General features: G+C 33.1%; 2 protein-coding genes across 3 annotated transcripts in view; one reads left to right on the top strand and one right to left on the bottom strand.

Annotated features, from left to right (window-relative positions):
- The window catches only part of LOC134240796 (UPF0415 protein C7orf25 homolog), a 58,468-nt gene that overhangs the window by 26,429 nt on the left and 13,356 nt on the right, over positions 1-18,683 (bottom strand). The gene's annotated exons all lie outside the window — the stretch shown is intronic.
- LOC134240795 (uncharacterized) lies at positions 1,769-17,800 on the top strand. Its single transcript, XM_062722874.1, has 3 exons — positions 1,769-1,971; positions 6,676-7,763; positions 15,611-17,800. Exon 3 carries the CDS (start codon positions 15,652-15,654, stop codon positions 16,954-16,956), a length of 1,305 nt encoding a protein of 434 aa, XP_062578858.1. The 5' UTR covers positions 1,769-1,971; positions 6,676-7,763; positions 15,611-15,651; the 3' UTR covers positions 16,957-17,800.

Here is an 18,683-nt window from a genome sequence, read left to right as displayed (position 1 = left end):
GTCTATATTCATCCTTTCTTTGTCTATAATCTCCATCAATTCCTAGTCTATCTCCATCCTACCCTTATTCTATCTCCATCCCATCCTTCGTCTATCTCCATCCTATCCTAGTCTACCTCCATCCAATCCTTGTCTATCTTCATCCTATCCTAGTCTTATCTCCATCCTATCCTAGTCAATCTCCAGCCTATCCTAGTCTTATCTGCATCATATCCTAGTCTTATCTGCATCCTATCCTAGTCTATCTCAATCCTATACTAGTCTATAGCCATCCTATCCTAGTCTTATCTGCATCTTATCCTAGTCTATATCTCTCCATCCTATACTAGTCTATCCAGATCCTATCCTAGCTAGTCAATCTCCATCCTATCCTAGTCTTATCTGCATCCTATCCTAGTCTATCACAATCCTATACTAGTCTATATCCATCCTATCCTAGTCTTATCTGCATCTTATCCTAGTCTATCTCTCTCCATCCTATACTAGTTTATCTCCATCCTATCCTAGTCTATCTCCATCCATCTTTGTCTATCTCCATCATATCCTAAGCTACCTACATCCTATCCTAGTCAATCTCCATCCTATCTTAGTCTTATCTGCATCATATGCTAGTCTATCTCAATCCTATACTAGTCGATATCCATCCTATCCTAGTCTTATCTGCATCTTATCCTAGTCTATCTCTCTCCATCCTATACTAGTCTATCTCCATCCTATCCTAGTCTATCTCCATCCATCTTTGTCTATCTCCATCATATCCTAAGCTATCTACATCCTATCCTAGTCTATCTCCATCCTATCTTAGTCTATCTCCATCCCATCTTAGTCTATCTCAATCCTATCTGACTCTATCTCCATCCAATCCTAGTTTATCTCCACCCTATCCTAGTCTATCTCAATTGTATCCTAGTCCATCTTCATCTTATCCTAGTCTATCTCCATCTTATCCTTAGTCTATTTCCATCCTATCCTAGTCTATCTCCATTCTATCCTAGGCTATCTCCATCCTATCCTAGTCTATCTCCATCATATCCTAGTCAATCTCTATCCTATCCTAGTCTCTCTCTATCCTATCCTAGTCTATCTTCATCCTATCCTAGTCTATTTCATCCTATCTTAGTCTATCTTTATCCTATCATTGGCTTTCTCTATACTATCCTTTTTTTTCTTATCCTTACCTCTGTCCTGATGGATCCTTTTAAATGTTTGTTGTTTACCAGTTCCTAGCTTGATCAAATTCTTAATATATCCCATGTTTCATGTTATTGATACTTATGTCGATGATCTTAAGTCCATAGGGTTATAAAAATATTTGCAATACATTTCATAACTAAATTAATATGTTGTTATGATTCTGAACTTAAAACATCACAAAATTTGATGTACTGTACTTTACTTCAGGAACTTAAATCTGTTTTTCACTTTGAATAATAATTCTTTAATCTCTTTAACATTAGCACTTGAAATTATAAAAAGCCAAAGAACTATCATGAACCTTAAAGGAATTAATCACTTAAAGTGCCTGACGCACACAGTATTATATCGGATGGTGATGTAAGGCCTATCTGTTGATTTTTTAATTAATTTTTCTAGCTTCATAACAATTAAATCTCTGCTTAATTACAGTCCAGTGCTGTTAATTTGGAGATTCCCTACATCTCCTTACTGAGCTATAAATACCTCGTATAATCCTCATAGCATCATAACATGATTACCTATAATTCTGAACATTGGGCATATTACCTGTGTACCCTGAGCTCTTGGCTGTTCTGTAGGATGTTGTATTAATTAACCTCTTGCTAACACCCATAAATAACCTACCAATAACCGTATAGAAGCAATAAACAGCCAGACAGAACATTGTGTTGTTCTCACCTGATAGTGTGCTCAAAACAATGTAGATACATACGATAGAGAATAAAAATATAATGGAGTGATTCGACAGGTCTGATTCTTCATTGAAACATGGTGGTGAGTACATCTAATATAATATCCATTTTAAAAATGGGCCATCTCAAAAATTTCACATATATTACTTATTTTGGAAAAAAAATCACACTTGTAGAATTTAATTTCCTTTGTGTGTGTGTGTGAATTTACTTAATCCAAAAATTTTAACAATTTATAATTTATAAAACCCTTTTCTTTAAGAGAAATGCATTTTTGTTGCTTTAATAGAATACCTGAGCTGGGATCATGATTTTTTTCTAAAATGCACTAAGTATCGAGAGCTAGAACAAAAATACATTTTGTAGACATTAATTCTAATGCATTTTATCTGCAATTCTGTTACTCTGAAAAATGTGCAAAACAAATATAAAATGAATGCATGCACAAGAAAAATTTTCAGACTCATCAGGAGTATGTATGTTTTCCAAATCTGTGCAGCAGCATTTCATTTTTTAGTGCCAGATTTTCGGCACAGTGTGTGATTCTTCTTGATCCTAAGCTAATTACAAGAAGTGTTTAATTAGTACGTACTAGTCGTTGCCTGACACCCTTGCCTTGAACTTACAAGCATTCAACTACAGATCACAGCAAAGCAACATGCAAATATACATGTGATTTAAATTTTCTTTTATCGATGACTAGTCCCTACATAGAGAAAAATATGACTCATTAAATTATTTATCCAGAAGAAGTAATTCTTGTTAAATTTATGTTTTCCATAACTCTACTTTCAGGAATTTGTCTAAGATACACGTATCTTATGATAACTGTTCATGCACTGTTCTTATATAATAAATTTTTTTTTTCTTTTTTTAAATAAATGATTGTCTGTTTTTTTTCCCAAATTAACCTTAATTTAAAGATTCCCATTGTAATTTTCTTCAGGTTATAGAGCACCTCTAAAGATATATCAAGGACTAAAGTTAATGATGTAATTATTCAATTTAAATATTGTATGATGTGTTTTTGACTATTATCTATTTATTTTTATCTAATGTTAAAAATTCCCTCATTTTTTGTATATTTTACTTACAGTATACCAATTTAATCACACATTTTATATCCATTTATAGCTTTTAGAGCTAGAAATTTTAAAACTGCAGGGTAAATTGTTGTCAGATTTATTTTTAAGAATTACATTTATCATGTACTAAATTACTTTGTTCAATATTATACAGTGAAACTTGTTTTTCTGGACAATTTACGGGTTCCATACAAATTAAATTGCCAGAACTAAGACAATTATTCTGGATTAAGAAACATCTTTTTTAAACAATTGAATTTAATGATAGGGGCTGAAAGTTATAATATCGTAATAGGCAAGATTTCAGAATAAAATATACCGTCTCTATTATAGACAAGTTTCACTTTTATAGTACTGGTACACATTAGGGTAATTATTCAGTTAACTTTAATGATGTATAAAATATTCCATCCATTTACAACTGTGCTTTTTGTGTTAAATATCCCCTGTACTAATGGAGAAAATTAAAAATTGAAAATTTTTAAATGAATATGCAGTTCAACTTAAATAAATTATTATCTCAATGGAAGTTTATGGAACAGAACTGGATATAGGAAAATATGGGAGGAAAAATCATGCTAAAAAAAATGATAATGTTTCAGTATCTTTGTAATTTAAATTCTGTTGAAATATTCATTTTGCTAAGAGTCTGTGTCCCTAGATGCATCATCCATAGAAGTTTAGTCCAGGTAGGGCCTAATTAGTTACTTGGGAATGGACCTGCATAGTCCAAAACATTAACCTGGTCACTCATCTGGAAAATGTAGGTCAGATCCAGCATCCAAAGCAAGTCTGGTAGTGTCCATCCCTAGATGCATCATCCATGCAAGTTTGGTCTGGGTAGGGCATATAGTTACTTGGGAATGGACCTGCTCCTAAAACTTTTACCTGGTCACTCATCTAAAAAATGTAGGTCAGATCCAGCATCTGAAGCAAGTCTGGTAGTGTCCATCCCTAGATGCATCATCCATGCAAGTTTGGTCCAGGTAGGGCTTATAGTTACTTGGGAATGGACCTGCTCCTAAATCTTTAACCGGGACGCCGACGCCGGGGGTATAGCATAAGCTCATCTCGACTTGATCGAGGTGAGCTAAAAAATATATGAATAATGCATAACCATCTCTTTACTCTATCTATATGTCTGTTGATTTTTCATTCCCTACATCATTTAAAACATTTTGTAAACTGAATGCCATATTGGACATAAAAAATTCTAATGTTTATAACTTAATATATGAAAAAAACTTAGCAAATGATTTATGTTTATTTATTTTTATCCATTTATATATAGTCAATATATTAATGTGCATTTATAAAATTACAAAAAATATCGAATATTTCCCCGCAAGCTTATTATAGTCGGCAGATATCGCCATCATATCCTTTAATTTCTACTCCATCAACTGAAGTGCAGATTGCAGAGTTACAAAATGATTCAGATAACAACTGGCAAATGTTAGAATAATTGTTTAGACATTTTCACCAATAAATCAGACTGTTTGTGTATTACTCTTTTCTTCTCTTTGCAGACATGTTTCTAATCCCCATCCTTCGAAAAATAACATAAACAAAACACAAATCGCTGTGAGGTCTTTTTAACACAGACCTGCAGAATTTCTTCAGATTCTGATCATTTTCAGATAGAAAACTAATAATTTTTCTTCCTTCATAGATGAATCAGGGGGCAGAGTCTAAATTGGTTTTAGTAACAACAAAGGACAGATGCCTCTAACTTACATCTTGGCTATAACTATACAATATTTTCTCTTCTCCTAACAATAACACTTGTGATACATTGGGGATACCATACGATAAACAATACATGTACAATTAATGGTCAGGCAGGGAAAAAATATACACTCATCCTCATGTCCAAAGCTAATATAACTGATCAGCAATCAATTCCATGCACTGATATCTCAATACTGTCCCGGTGGCATCATCAAAATTTGAGGGGGCCAATTTTCATGGATTATTGCTACAACTTCTTGGGGATGTAATTTCGTGCATAATCTCTTATATTATTTTTTACCTACATATATATACCTACAGATGGAAATATGATTTTGTAACCTTTTTATTAACTTATGGAGGATGATAATTTGTGGATGAGATAGGGTACCCAAGAATTCCAAGAAAACTTATTGCACAATACCACCAATGGATACAATGTATAATGTCAGTCATTTGGATGTCCTGAATCACTCATTATTTGAAAATTTTGATCCTTGACATCCCATTTTTAATACCCTAGCAGATATCTCGAAGTTCTTCATCGGTCCATATATAATTATATACCTTAGATCAAGAACAACATTTATATATTACTCAGTGTAAAGATAATTGAATTAAGTTTACGGAGATCAGGTTTATTTCAATCAATAGGTGTTAGGTACTACTCATTTCAGGATGATAAATTATTCAGGCAAAAATAACTTAACTGGTAGACAAAATCCATATACTTTGTGACAGAAAATTGTTATTGTTTTTGCTCTCAAATTAAACCTATAAGTGTATTTCATATTTATGACAATATAATTAATAGAAAAGTTACATCTTATTCACACATACCATGAATTGGAGCATCATGCATTTTGCAAAACTGAATTAGCAAATGAACACAATAGGATGTGCAATTTTATCTATGATAATTCAGAATTTTCACCTCTGGGCCATAATTATCTGAAATCTGAATTTCTCTTCAATCCACAGAAAAGTCTGCAGTGACATTATTGATATTTCCCCAGAAATTTGGTGTCAACATTCATATGGCATAAATTTATTCCATGCAGAAAAGGTATGGCTATGGTAATTCCCACTTTGTAACTGAAAGTCTCACTCTTTGAGTTCCTGAGTGTCACTATAGTAAAAGATTTATAAACTCACACAGTTTGCACTACAGAGAGCATTTCAGAATTCAATACTACAAAATTAATTCAATAAATTATTTAATTAAATTTTTGAATTATTTTGATAGACTTGCTGTTTTGAAATTCTGAAATGCTCTGTGGTACAAACTGAGTTTATAAATCTTAATTTATTATAACACCATTCTGCAACTCATAGTGCGAAAATGTGAAATTACCAAGTGGGAATTACTGCAGATATGCTTTTTCCACATGGGATTAATTCATTTATGCAATGTATGCTGAAACCCAATTTTTGTTACAATGTAGTTTTCAGGTACTGGCAACACCTTATATCAGAATTGAACGAAAATCCATGATTTATAATTATTCCAAGACCAAATAATTCCCTGTTTTAAATATTCATTGGTAACAAAAATTTCTTTCCTGATTTAAGTCATATTGGTTAATACTTGAATGATTTTTTCCTTTTTCCCATGGTGTAGACTACGTGGGCAGTGGCCTAACAAAATGTGACAGCTAGCAGACTTGGTGCAGAAGCTAAAATAACTACGTTATGACTTCCCTAAACCTGGAACTCCAAATCAGAACATTAAAGAATCATAAAAAAAAAACCTAATCAACTGTCTTTGATCTAGTGGACTAATTAACAGAAAATATTAGGACAATCAACTTTTAAAACTTTTCTTAATGTTTATTATATATATTACTAACAGATCAAAGCCTTTCTATATGACCAAAAAGATGATAAAAAGTTCCTGTTTAGTGCTTTTGTGTGGCCAAAAAATCAATATCTGAAGAACTGCTTATATAAAGTTTATATTGTCATTTTAGATCAATAGACAGGAAACAATTAACGTATACCAGTGCACACTGGAATATAACTAGACTTGGCAGTATTCAAAAAACAGATATTTTACATCAGCTGTGAGAGGGGAGACTTGTGTGGGGACCTTTTTGTTCGGATACCAACATGTCACCTGGCGTCGGTGTGTGGAAATTTTTGCGGAATCTGTGATCCATGGTTTCCTCTCCGTTAATGTTTCAAACATGAAAAGAACAAATTGATGAATGCATACCTGGGAAATGTCTTTGAAGTGGAGTGAGTTTTTCGATATCTGATCAGACTTTAATGGATTATTGTAATAACTACAGAAGTGCAAACAAGCTGCCTGTGTTAGCAAGGACAAGCCAAAAAAAAAATGACGGAGTTTTGAAAAATTGCTCATTTTTGTAGAAATTCTGATAAGGAGCTATCAACAAATGTTTTTCTTAGTTACAAAGGAAAAATCGCAGTCATGGGAGATGGTAATAAAAGCACTAGGAGAAAATGTGTATGTAGGTGATTATATTAAGTTAATAAGGAATCTTTAGCCACTAATGAAAGAAAATTTGTGGTAAGCAATCTCCATAGGCAGCTGGGATTTAGTTTTACTACAAAATATCAGCTCTGGAAAAATCTAGGAACAAATCCTTTTTTTTATTTCTCTCCTATCGTTGAGGAGGGAGTAGGACATAATGCAGTAACGTATTGATAAATGTGATAGAGTGAGAAACTCATTTCTGAAGGAAGAATTTTCCATCAGCAAGAATTACTCTGAAAGGACTCGTAAAATTTATAACAGCAAAAAATTAACAAAAACGAAGGAGACATTTTTTGACGTCATCAAAGTGTTTCAGAAATTTATATGACCACAAAGAAAAAGATTAATAAAAACGGAGGACGTTTTCTAATGAAAGAGTGTCTCAGGATTCTGTAGTGTTGAAGACGTCATGGGAATTACCAAGTTCCAGTTGTCAATGAATATGTGATTTGTGTCATCACTTCACCTCAACATGTTCATTCAATCACTCTCAGTGGGATTATTTTTCATTTCTGGATTTTCTTGAGGTTTACATCACAATCCTTTTTTTACAATCAGGTAAAAATTGTCTTTTATATATAATTCTTCTTAAATAGCAAAAATTTTTTTGTATTCTAAGACTTTCATTTATAACTGCTAGCTAGAACATTAACAGAGTTTTTTTATGATTTTTTATATAATTACTAAGCTACCCATAATTGAATTGATATAGATATAGAGCTAATCTGAGGATAAAAAATACCGAAATTGTGAATATAGATTTGAACAATTCCCTGTGCATATCAATCTTAACCAAATATCAAACGTATAAGCCGTTTATGAGTGCAAGTTATCATGATCAATATTTGGATTCCTTCAAAGTTAATGCAGTGTGACCACAGGCACTTAATTGTTTCATATACGGGGTACCCCCTACTTATATAAATATATAAGTAGGGGGTACCCCGTATACGAAACAAGTGCCTGTGTGACTACCCCTTCGTTTTGACCATGCAGTTAGCTGGTTACATTAAGTTGCTATCATTTAAAACTAGTTCATATATCTCTACCTATACAGGTACCACAGGGACCAGTAACATACAAAATTAGATTTTAAGTACTAATCACTATATATATATATATATATACTCTTTTTGTATGCATGTATATAAATATAGTGAGTACAAAAGATCAAATATAGTATATGTTACCGGCCCCTGTGATATGTACATTGTATTTATAAATTGTTGTGTAAATGTTTCAAGTTTTTTTTTAATAATATAATGATTCCTCTCATCAGTGGAATTGAAGCAGAAGTGATACACATCTTAAAAGGCTGGGTAGAAAAAATTGTTCCTGTGTTGAAGATCAAAGCAAAAATTATCAAGTCACGACGGAAAATATTAAAGCTGCAATTTGTCATCAAAATTTTGATCTCATTATCGTTCTAGAGGAGATGATTAACACCTCAAGGCTATTCTGTCAGACAAAAACAAATATTGCCATAATAAGCAAATTTATCACAACAGGCTCATTTAGACCACTCAGTGCTCTCCTGAGTAACTTTAGTCTTGCTTTTCCTACTTAGATCTTTAATGGAGTGTAATATATCTTTAATATGAAAAAAGGTGGTCTAAACTGTCTCTAAAAACACACACAATATGGAACTGCTTTAATATAACTAACATAAAGAACAAAATTATTTTATGTGGCCCCAGCCTTATAACCCCCTGGGGGGATTGCTTTGAAGAATTTAGAATTCAAACTTTCAAAAAAGTGGTTCTTGAAAAAAGGATTTTTGAAACACCCTCCTCCTTATTATGCCTTTTCTTGATTACTTCCCTTTGGAAGGGGGCAATTGATAGCTTTAAACATATAACAAAACATATGTACATGTGTAATCAATGCTTTTAGCAGTTTAGCTTGTCTATAATTGATTTTTACCCCTGATACAAATAGCAAATTTTAAATTACACTGCATGGCTGGGTGTTCACTAAATATCCTATATCATTTATCTGCAGCAGTTCACAAAAATCATTTTTGTAATCCTCATTCAACATGTACATTCATCAAACTTGATGACACAGTAAACTTCTGATGATATATGTATAGTTGCAGTAAAGATATCACTAAATAAACAAGAGGCCAATGTACCACATTGCTAACCTAAGAAGCTTTGGCCATGCTATTCTTAACTAGATTTCCCCCTTGTAATACCTTTTGTGACCCCATAGTACGTCATAATTTGGACAATTTAAAATCTACCCTACCCCATGATGCTTCCACATAAGTTTCAGCTTTTCTGGCCAAGTAGTTCTTGAGAAGAAGATTTTTAAAATTATTTTCCTATATATTTCAATGTAAAACTATGCTTGGTCATTTTGGCCCCGCCAACACACCCGGGGGTCAGGATTTGAACAATTTAGAATCTACACTACCCTAGGATGCTTCCACATAAGTTTCAGCTTTTCTGGCCCAGTTCTTGGTTCTTGAGAAGATTTTTAATGACCCCACCCTAATTTGTCTTTTCTCTCCCCTTTTGAGAGAAGATTTTAAACAATTTAAATTCCCCTATATATTTGCTTTGTACCAAGTTTGGTTAAAATTGGCCCAGTGGTTCTTGAGAAGAAGTTGAAAATGTGAAAAGTTTACAGACGGACAGACAGACAGGCGGACGACGGACAAATTATGATCAGAAAAGCTCACTTGAGCCTTCGGCTCAGGTGAGCTAAAAAACAATCAGCGCAAAAAAAAATTGGCTATTACCTGGTACATGTATACAATACTTAGAATATTGAAAAGAATAGCTCTGCTGTTTCACTAAACATCTGACATTAGTAATTTGGGTGGTGGGCTGGGGGGAGGGGGGGGTCTATGGGTTCAACTCCCTGCTCTCATGGGTGCTGTGTTGCACACCTCTTTATGGCTTCATGTTCTTACTTGTGAAAGATTTCCATGGACTGGAGTATGTGCAGGGTTAAAGCTGAACACAATTCATAAAAAGAATTTGTACGCCATATTTGTTTGGTCTCTCATTATAGCTGAGGGCCCCTATATAGAGCCACTAGCTTAGTTACCATTCTGTGTAATCAATTGTCACTGCATGGTAGGGATGTGCGATTTTATCGGTATACCGGTATATCGCGATTTTTTGTTGCGAGATACGTATCGTGATACGGAGACCTAAATACCGGTCTTAAGGTACATATTATAAAGTCCAGAAATTATTCATTTATTTGTTCAATCTTTTAAATTACATTATAGAAAGTATAAAAAATGTTGTAAAAATTGAAAAGAACGGCATCTTACTGTCTAAACATAATTGATTTTATATGCATAAACATTTCAAGAAAGTAAAATTTTGTTTTTATAGCATATTTTTTTAGAAAAATAATGACTTTTCAAAGAAAATCATTGTAAAAACATCTGACATTAGTAATTTGGGTGGTGGGATTGGGGGAAAAATCGTGATATATCGCGATACGAAATTTTTGCCGATACCCTCCTCTCATGGTGTGCTGTGTTGCACACCTATTTATGGCTTAACTAGGTGTTCTTACTTGTGCAAGATTTCCATGACTGGAACAGTCGCACAAGCAGGGTTAAAACAAACACAAATTGTAACTGTAAAAAATGAATTTGTACACCATATTTGTTTGGGTCTCTCATTATAGCTGAGGGCCCGACAATATCATAGATGCCACTAAAGAGTACACCCTTAGTGCCATTCTGTGTAATCAATTGTCACTGCATGGTGTAGGGTGACATATGCTATACAGTATTTGGTAGTGACAAAAAATAACTAGGTATTTCTTCTAATGCAGGCGAGTAATTAACATACCAAAGACACTAACAACAGTCGCACAAGGTCAGTGCAGTATACAAACAAACACAAATAAATGTAACTGTAATAAAATGCAAACAAGGGTAATACAAGATAACCAGTACGAACATGGGTCACCATACTCCTACATGAACCACGACAATAAATCAGTTAGGTGTAACAAATGCAAAAAATTTTGAAATTGGCTTTACAATATCATAGATGAAATATAAATGAAAAATGGCATCCTTATTTATATGACGTCATTAATTTGGTACAATTTTTGAGGAAATGAAGCATTTCATTTAGTAGTTTGTTACTTTGTACTAAATAATATAGATCAACATTTTTGGATATATTGTGCAAACAGCTATGAAAAATCACATATCTCAAAATCTTTGGGTAGCTCAGAGGTTGTGAAAGAAAATTCTTACTAAAATTGATAACTGCAAGGATTTTAAGAAAATACGGGAAAATTCCCAACAATAATTTTTCTATTTTCTTAATTCTTCCCATGATATATAATCATCTTAGTCAATTCAGTGTCTAGACTGATAGACAGTCAATTCACAGATTGTTTATCATACTCTGCTAAATGAACAAAATTAGTGGTCAGCATATATAATTCAAAATAAGGATTTTTTTCTTCATCTGAAGAAAATAAAAAATAGCACCAAATCGATCAATAATATGTAATACATTGCCCTGGAACTGTACTTTTTCTAGAAATATTACCCACACATTTTATATTAATGTCAGTCACATTTTTTGTCTTATGTCACATTCTATGTATAAAGTTCTGTCACCTGCAGTGTTTGCATTTCTGTGACAGATGTATGATTTCAATATCATTCCTTGAATGTGTGACATTTTACCGTTAAGAACTCTTTAACAGAGCCACAATTTCAGGAATAAGAATTATTTCCGAAGAAATAACACTATTACAGCAAAACTTGTTTAATACGAACACAGATATTGCTAATTTACGGATATAGCGAAGTCATCTTGGATCCCCAGCCATATAATTTTAATTAATTTCTATATACGGTTATAACGAATTACGGATATAACGAAGTAATTTCATAGGTCCCAGTGACTTTGTTATAACCAAGTTTTGCTGTAAATCCTGTTGCCAAAATGTCTATTCAATGCAGTTGTGCAACTGAAGGATTCAGAATATTTACATTTTCTGTTTTTTTTTTCCTGCTTAACCAACTTATGATATTGATTTGAATGCCATTTCCATGTCTACTCACATGTATAAAAATACAAGCTAGTATTTTCACAATGAGGCTACAGAGTTGTTAAGAAAAATAGAACAATATAGGGCATCAAGTAATTTAAACATTGAGTAAATTCTTGGTGCTTTTAAATACGTAAAAGGCTAACACAGGCACTTCATGGAATATGCCTACATGACAAGTCTTTTTGATTTACACACCAATATCTCACACAAATCAAAAAAACATATTCCTAAAAAATGCTTAAAGTACATTATCATAAAAATGTCTTATAATTGCCAATGTCTGAACAGTATAAGCCTTATATGTGATAACAAGAGATGTTTGTGAAACACTATATCCCCAACCCCTAAATAATTGGAATTCTTTTAAGTCCAAGGGGCATAACTCTGTCCAAAATGGCTCAATTGTACCCAAAACAGAACTTCACCTAGATATTCTTAAGAAATATCTGTATTTCATTTCAATATATGCAACCTCCGCAAAGAAAAATAACGGAAAAACTAATGATGAACTGACGGACAGGCTGACTGGCTGACAGAGAGCAGCAAAGCAATATGCCCTCCCTTCTTACTTGTTTGAGTGCATGCATGTACCTATAAACTCACAGTAACATCATAACCCAATTTCTTACACATCAATGCCATCTGTTTTAAAAATTTATCTAAATATTATGCTACTAAGTTCATTTTTTGTGTAAAGAACATCTCCAATTTTGATATCAAAATCATGCAGACTGCTTCCTTCATTTTTTAAAAAAAAAAAAAAAACATCCTAAATGACAATTGGCAGACAAACATTATGTTATAATCATGAAATCAATAAACCTTTTTTTTAAAGTTGAACACATTTCCAGCGTACGTGCTGTCACCACCTTTTTTCATTAACGTAATTTGATTTCCTGTGGGAATTAATACTGATGTATCTCCATTGTCAAAGAATTCTTAACAAAAATACAGCAATACAATTCCCTCATTCCAGATGCAATAAGTACTTGTAGCTTGCAGGATTTGCCTCGGGTTGAAAAGAGGATAATCTTGTTGCTCATGCCTTTATATTTTTGAAATCTTTAGAAAACATTTCCAAGATTCACAACAAAGTTTAATGAGTCTTTTTAGAAAAAAAAATCTACCATGAATAATCTAGCTAATAATCATCAGCTCTCATTAGCAAGTTGAGAGAGTTGAATTTAAGTTCCATGAAAATTAAAATCTGCCTTCTTTCATCATTGAATAGTAATTTTGTGTGAATATTAATTCTTTTTTTTCAAAATATGAATCATAAAACAAAAGCAGAACATATTTTTTCTGCTCTAGTTAAGTGAAATTTGTAAAAACTTGCATCAGCATCCCTGTTAGAAATTTTCATTTATAAAATGGGACACCAATAACAACTGTAAATATAGAACTTATTGTCTTTGAGCAGTGAAGGACCCTTCCTTTGCAATCTTCCATAAATGTGACAACCATCATGGTTGCACCGCTCACCTTATGCATGCATGGATTATTTCCTTTTAAACTAATTCAGGATACTTCGGGGAATGTTCTATTGAAATTGGCCCAGTGATTCTTGAAAAAAAAAAGTCAAAAATCAGAAAAAATTTTCAGAGACAGAAGCCAAAAACATGTCAGATTAAAAAAGTTCATTTTGGCTCATGTGATAAATGAGTCCAAAAAGATTCAATTACCTTTATTATTTTGAATCAATTTATGAATGATATCCAAGTGAAAAAACTCCAGATAAATTCAAGTTAACAATGAAGCTTTCTTCTTTGTTATTTCAAAAATGTATTATAAAATTATAAGTAAGTTTGATTAATAATAAATCGATATTGTTCGTGCAAATATTCACTTGCACTTTGCTCCAAGTGTGTTTTACTATACTTTGACTCGCTGAAATGCCTTTATGTGTTTTTCTAGCATATTTTCTAAGGACTAAACAATATTTTGTCTGCATTATCTCATGAAGAAACAAGAGATCTAGAGAAACTAAGTGCTACCAAAAATTTGCTGCATTGATTTTACATCTTGTGAATAAAAGAGCTAGACTACCAAAGTGGCAATTTTTTTTTTTTTTTTTTGGCTGTTGTTATCTTCAAAGATTTCTTTTACAATATTGCATAAAAGTTGTCAAGTGCATTAAGGATCTTTCAAATTGATTACCAAATACATTAAAACAGCAACATCAATTTAATGCGGCCGACTGTGGTTTTCATTGCGCAATATTTCGCGCATCATAGTAAAATGAAGGGTATTTACTGTTTTAATGCAATATTTTTTACTTAATTGATAAAATTAAACAAAATTAAGATATTGCAGGTTTAAAAATGTAATTACAATTACATATAACTGATTTTTAACCGATTTTGCAATTGATAGCTAGGTTGACGTCGTTACAGTGTGTTTTGATGATTTGATAAACTGAAGCTCTCAAAGAAAGGGACGATAAAAAATGTTATTTAAGAAAAAGTAATAAACATACACTCTTGAAATTTCAAACATAGAAATTTGAGAATATCTCCAATATTTTATTAAGTTTTCATATATATCCTTTGCGCCCGTCATATTTTGTAGTACTCTATAAAAACAGGAAATTTCGTTAATTTTTGGCATTTTGAGATGCCCCCTGAGGTAACTAAACAGTAGAATTTTGTGTTTCTTACTTATAACGTACAATATAGTATAAGTCATCAAATATTATAATTTGAATAAAAAGTCTATTGTAGTATTTATATAATTTGCTTTAAAGTGCTAAAAATTGGCATTTTCCTATATATTAATCCTGTAGTAAATGTACCTGTATTTCGAGACGGTCCCTTAAAAATACCTGGATGGTAGATATCCCCCAAACTTGGCATGTACACTGAATTTAATATAAGTTAATATATATGAAATAAAAATGAAGAGTTTCGCTATTGTAGTTTTCACACAATTAAACCCCAGTCGGCCCCCTTAAGAGAATATTACAATATGATCATAAATCAAGGCACACCAGCCAATTTGTACATTGATCAAGGTTTCCATAATATTTTTATTCCTGGGTATTGAGTGGAAGTTGTGATTCTGTGGAATTATGACCCTGTAGATTGTAGAGATCATGTGTTTGTGAATCACTATGCCCGGATGGTACCACAGTTCTGAAGTGAGATGTAGACTGAAGTGGTATACACTTACCCTTGACAGCGCAATAGTTATAGGTTGGTTTAAAGTTGACAACAGACAGACAAACAGACAGACAGGACAAAAACAATATACCCCTGGGATCTTTTGATCTGGAGCATAAAAAAGTATGTTTACAGTATTTGATAAATTTTCATTATTAGAATTATCCTCTAAAGCTGGTTATTTTTTCACTGTTTCAGAGCTTGCGATTGGACCACAGAGCTCTGGGTTTGTCAGTGTAATGCCCACCCTCGAGGGGAAGATGCCGTTATCCACGACTTCCGCAGAGACGGCCTTCCACAACCTCCACGTGGATTCCTCCACCACATCTTCCATCCACCTGTCCTGGGGGATACTACACGAAAACATCCTCCGATCCACGATACTGGCCTTCCAGGTGCATTACCAAAAGGAGGCTAGCAAATATGTGCAATATGGCCCCCGACTACCTGCCTCTACTAACGAGTATGATATTCAGAATCTTGTGGCTGATACATTTTATAAGATTTGTTTGGTGATATATCAAAATAACACAGTGCCAGAAAGGGAGTGTATCGATGCCTCCACATCTAACTGGAGAATTCCTGTCTCGATATCGGTAGGCAGCAGTATAGGTGCCGTTTTGGCTCTATTTCTCATTATGCTCATTGTGGTGGCAGTGGCACGTTGTCCGTTTGGCATCCGTTGGCATCACAACCAGAGAATGACAGGAAGGAAATATGACAGCATGTCATCTCATTTCCACTATGATTTCAGTGATACATTGACACATGAACGAGAAGAGGATTACATATCGGATCACAGTGATAATGGATTATATAAAGAGGGGTGCAATCACAGTTCCTGCTACCACCACCCCGAGTTCCACCGCCCGGGTGCCACTCAGCTCTGTAATGGACACCACCATCATCAGGTCACGTTCAGTCAGCACCCCCCTACGATTTGTACGGGGGCGCGGCCTAAAGTGGCCAGGAATTGTCAAAAACCGTCTTACATTGGGAAAAAACATTTAATGTCGCAGTGCTCAACCGATTCGGAACCTGATCACGTGACTATGGATAAAGACAAACAAAGGATACACCCCAACAAGCAGTGTGATCAAAATCATGTGTGTTATGGTGATGATAATTATAATCTACAGATGACAGACGCAACGGATGTGGACTTGAATCATCCACATGTGTGTTGTGCTAGGAATCAAAACAACGATTATCTAAATGGACATGGCCCTCACTCCTGTGAAGCGGGAGGATCCATTCTTCTCCACAAAGCCCCGAGTCTGAATCAAATAGATGTTTCATCCAGTGATTCTGGTTATAAGGATGCATTACTTCAAGGTCCCTCCGAGTCATTTGAGGACGATAATGCATTTTTTTCCGCCACAGAGAATTTTTCCTCGGATCTCAATACGAATGACAGTAGTATGCAAAAGAGAGTGACTTCGGATGAATATGAAATGAGTGACCTGTCGGATAAAGCTAAATCCGTTCAGATCCCCCTCGCAGCGGGATCCGATCAATCCGAGCTCGTATCTGAAGAAGCATAATAGGGAGCATTATAATGCAGACATCAAATTTTATATCGGATTTATTTTACAACATTTAAATTCCACCAACATCAGCTACCATGCTGATTTCAACTCTGCTCAAAACTTTTTGTACGTACTTCATTTTTTCCATTATCCAGCTTCGTGCTGGGCTATAATTGGCTAAAGTAGTATATCATTTTTAAATTAGTTCAGGGGGAAAAAACATGAAGATGTGTCTTGAACAAACTCTTAAAAATCTTTTAAATTAATCTAAAAGAGAGGAAAAAATTTCAAGCATCGCCAGACTGTATGATGTCTTATAAATGGAAATCTATATCAGATGAAAAAGAAAAAAAAATGCTCATGATTTACTCAAAGTTAATTTAGAAATCAGATCACTTCTAAAAGGAAAGAAAAAAAGAATGTCAGAGCAGGAAAAGTTCCTAATCAATGTTGTTCACTTATTTTCTTAATATCACAATTCTCTAACCTTTGTGCTTATATATCCTTTTTACCCCCTTTGAAAGATGAGTTTTTCAAGAAATGTCAGTTTGCATATAAAACCAGCATTTCCATCAATGGAATAAATTCCATCCATTATGCAAATAAGCCTGACTTAACATTGTCCCTCAATGCACTCATATCGCTTACAAATTAAATTTCCGGTTAATTGCACTCTCACCTCTTTTTTCAGCATTAATATGAGACCATCATGATTGATTATAAGACCTTAATGGCTAAAATCCCATAATAACTTGATGGTGAAATTATAATCAAATTCATTGATCTATGTAGTGACTTGCACATCTCTTAGTTTTTCATTAATTATGATATTTATATTTTTATTCTCTTCCTTGATCAATTCCTAATAAATTTTTCAAAAAATTTTTTTTTTTTTTTTTTTAATAACAGTTACTGTACTACAATTGACTTTGAAATTGTATGACCATTGAACACTGATTATAAACAAAATCTATGAAGGTTAACTTTACAATATTAATGACAAAGTTATGGCCATATTGCAGAATTTTGATTTTAGTAACAAAAATCCTTTAGAGTGAGACATTTAAATTCGATCTAAATCAGATTTACGCAAAAAGTCAAATGGAATCAAACACTGAAAACAAAGCAATCAATATATAATTCTATAGTTATCAGAGAAATTGGAAATCATCTCTATTATGATGGAACCAATTTTACTTTTTTTTATTTTTTGCAAAACAACAACAAAAGCTTATAGAGTCAGTATCCTTTTCTTCAATCAATGGCCTCTATATGATTAAGCTATATTCTTCATGTTCATAGCAAAGATGTCACTTGCAACAATATCAAAGGTAAGAGAAATCTGGAAAAACAAAAGGTTAGTGATCGACTGTTCAAATTCTGTCCATCAATGATATATATTCCAGCTGATCATGATATAAATTACTGCCTTCTGCCATTTTAGTTTTTATATCCAGAATTTTCAATTTTCACATCTTGTAACCATCTGTTCAACTAATAATGTATACAATTAAACTTAGGGTATTCAGAAATCTTGATTTACACTGTATAATATGAAAAGTCCATTTTCATTAATTTATAAAAGTCCAATGTTTAAGATGTTGTCTAATTAATGGTGCTAATTTTTTTTTCTAGGTGTCCTGAAATAAAACAAGTTTCAATGTATTCAAAACAGTAAAAAAAAGTAACTATTTTTATGATCTGTAATGTATGTTTCATATAAAAAATTAGTTCTTCATCAG

This window comes from Saccostrea cucullata, unplaced genomic scaffold (genome assembly GCF_032062105.1).
Source record: "Saccostrea cucullata isolate Sc308-1 unplaced genomic scaffold, CSIRO_AGI_Scuc_v1 ctg380, whole genome shotgun sequence".
NCBI classification, from domain to species: Eukaryota; Metazoa; Mollusca; class Bivalvia; order Ostreida; family Ostreidae; genus Saccostrea; species Saccostrea cuccullata.
This window is presented reverse-complemented; position numbering and strand designations above follow the sequence as displayed.

Excerpts from the sequence above, each read along its gene's own strand:
- LOC134240795 (XM_062722874.1), top strand. The coding sequence starts at position 15,652 with ATGCCCACCCTCGAGGGGAAGATGCCGTTATCCACGACTTCCGCAGAG.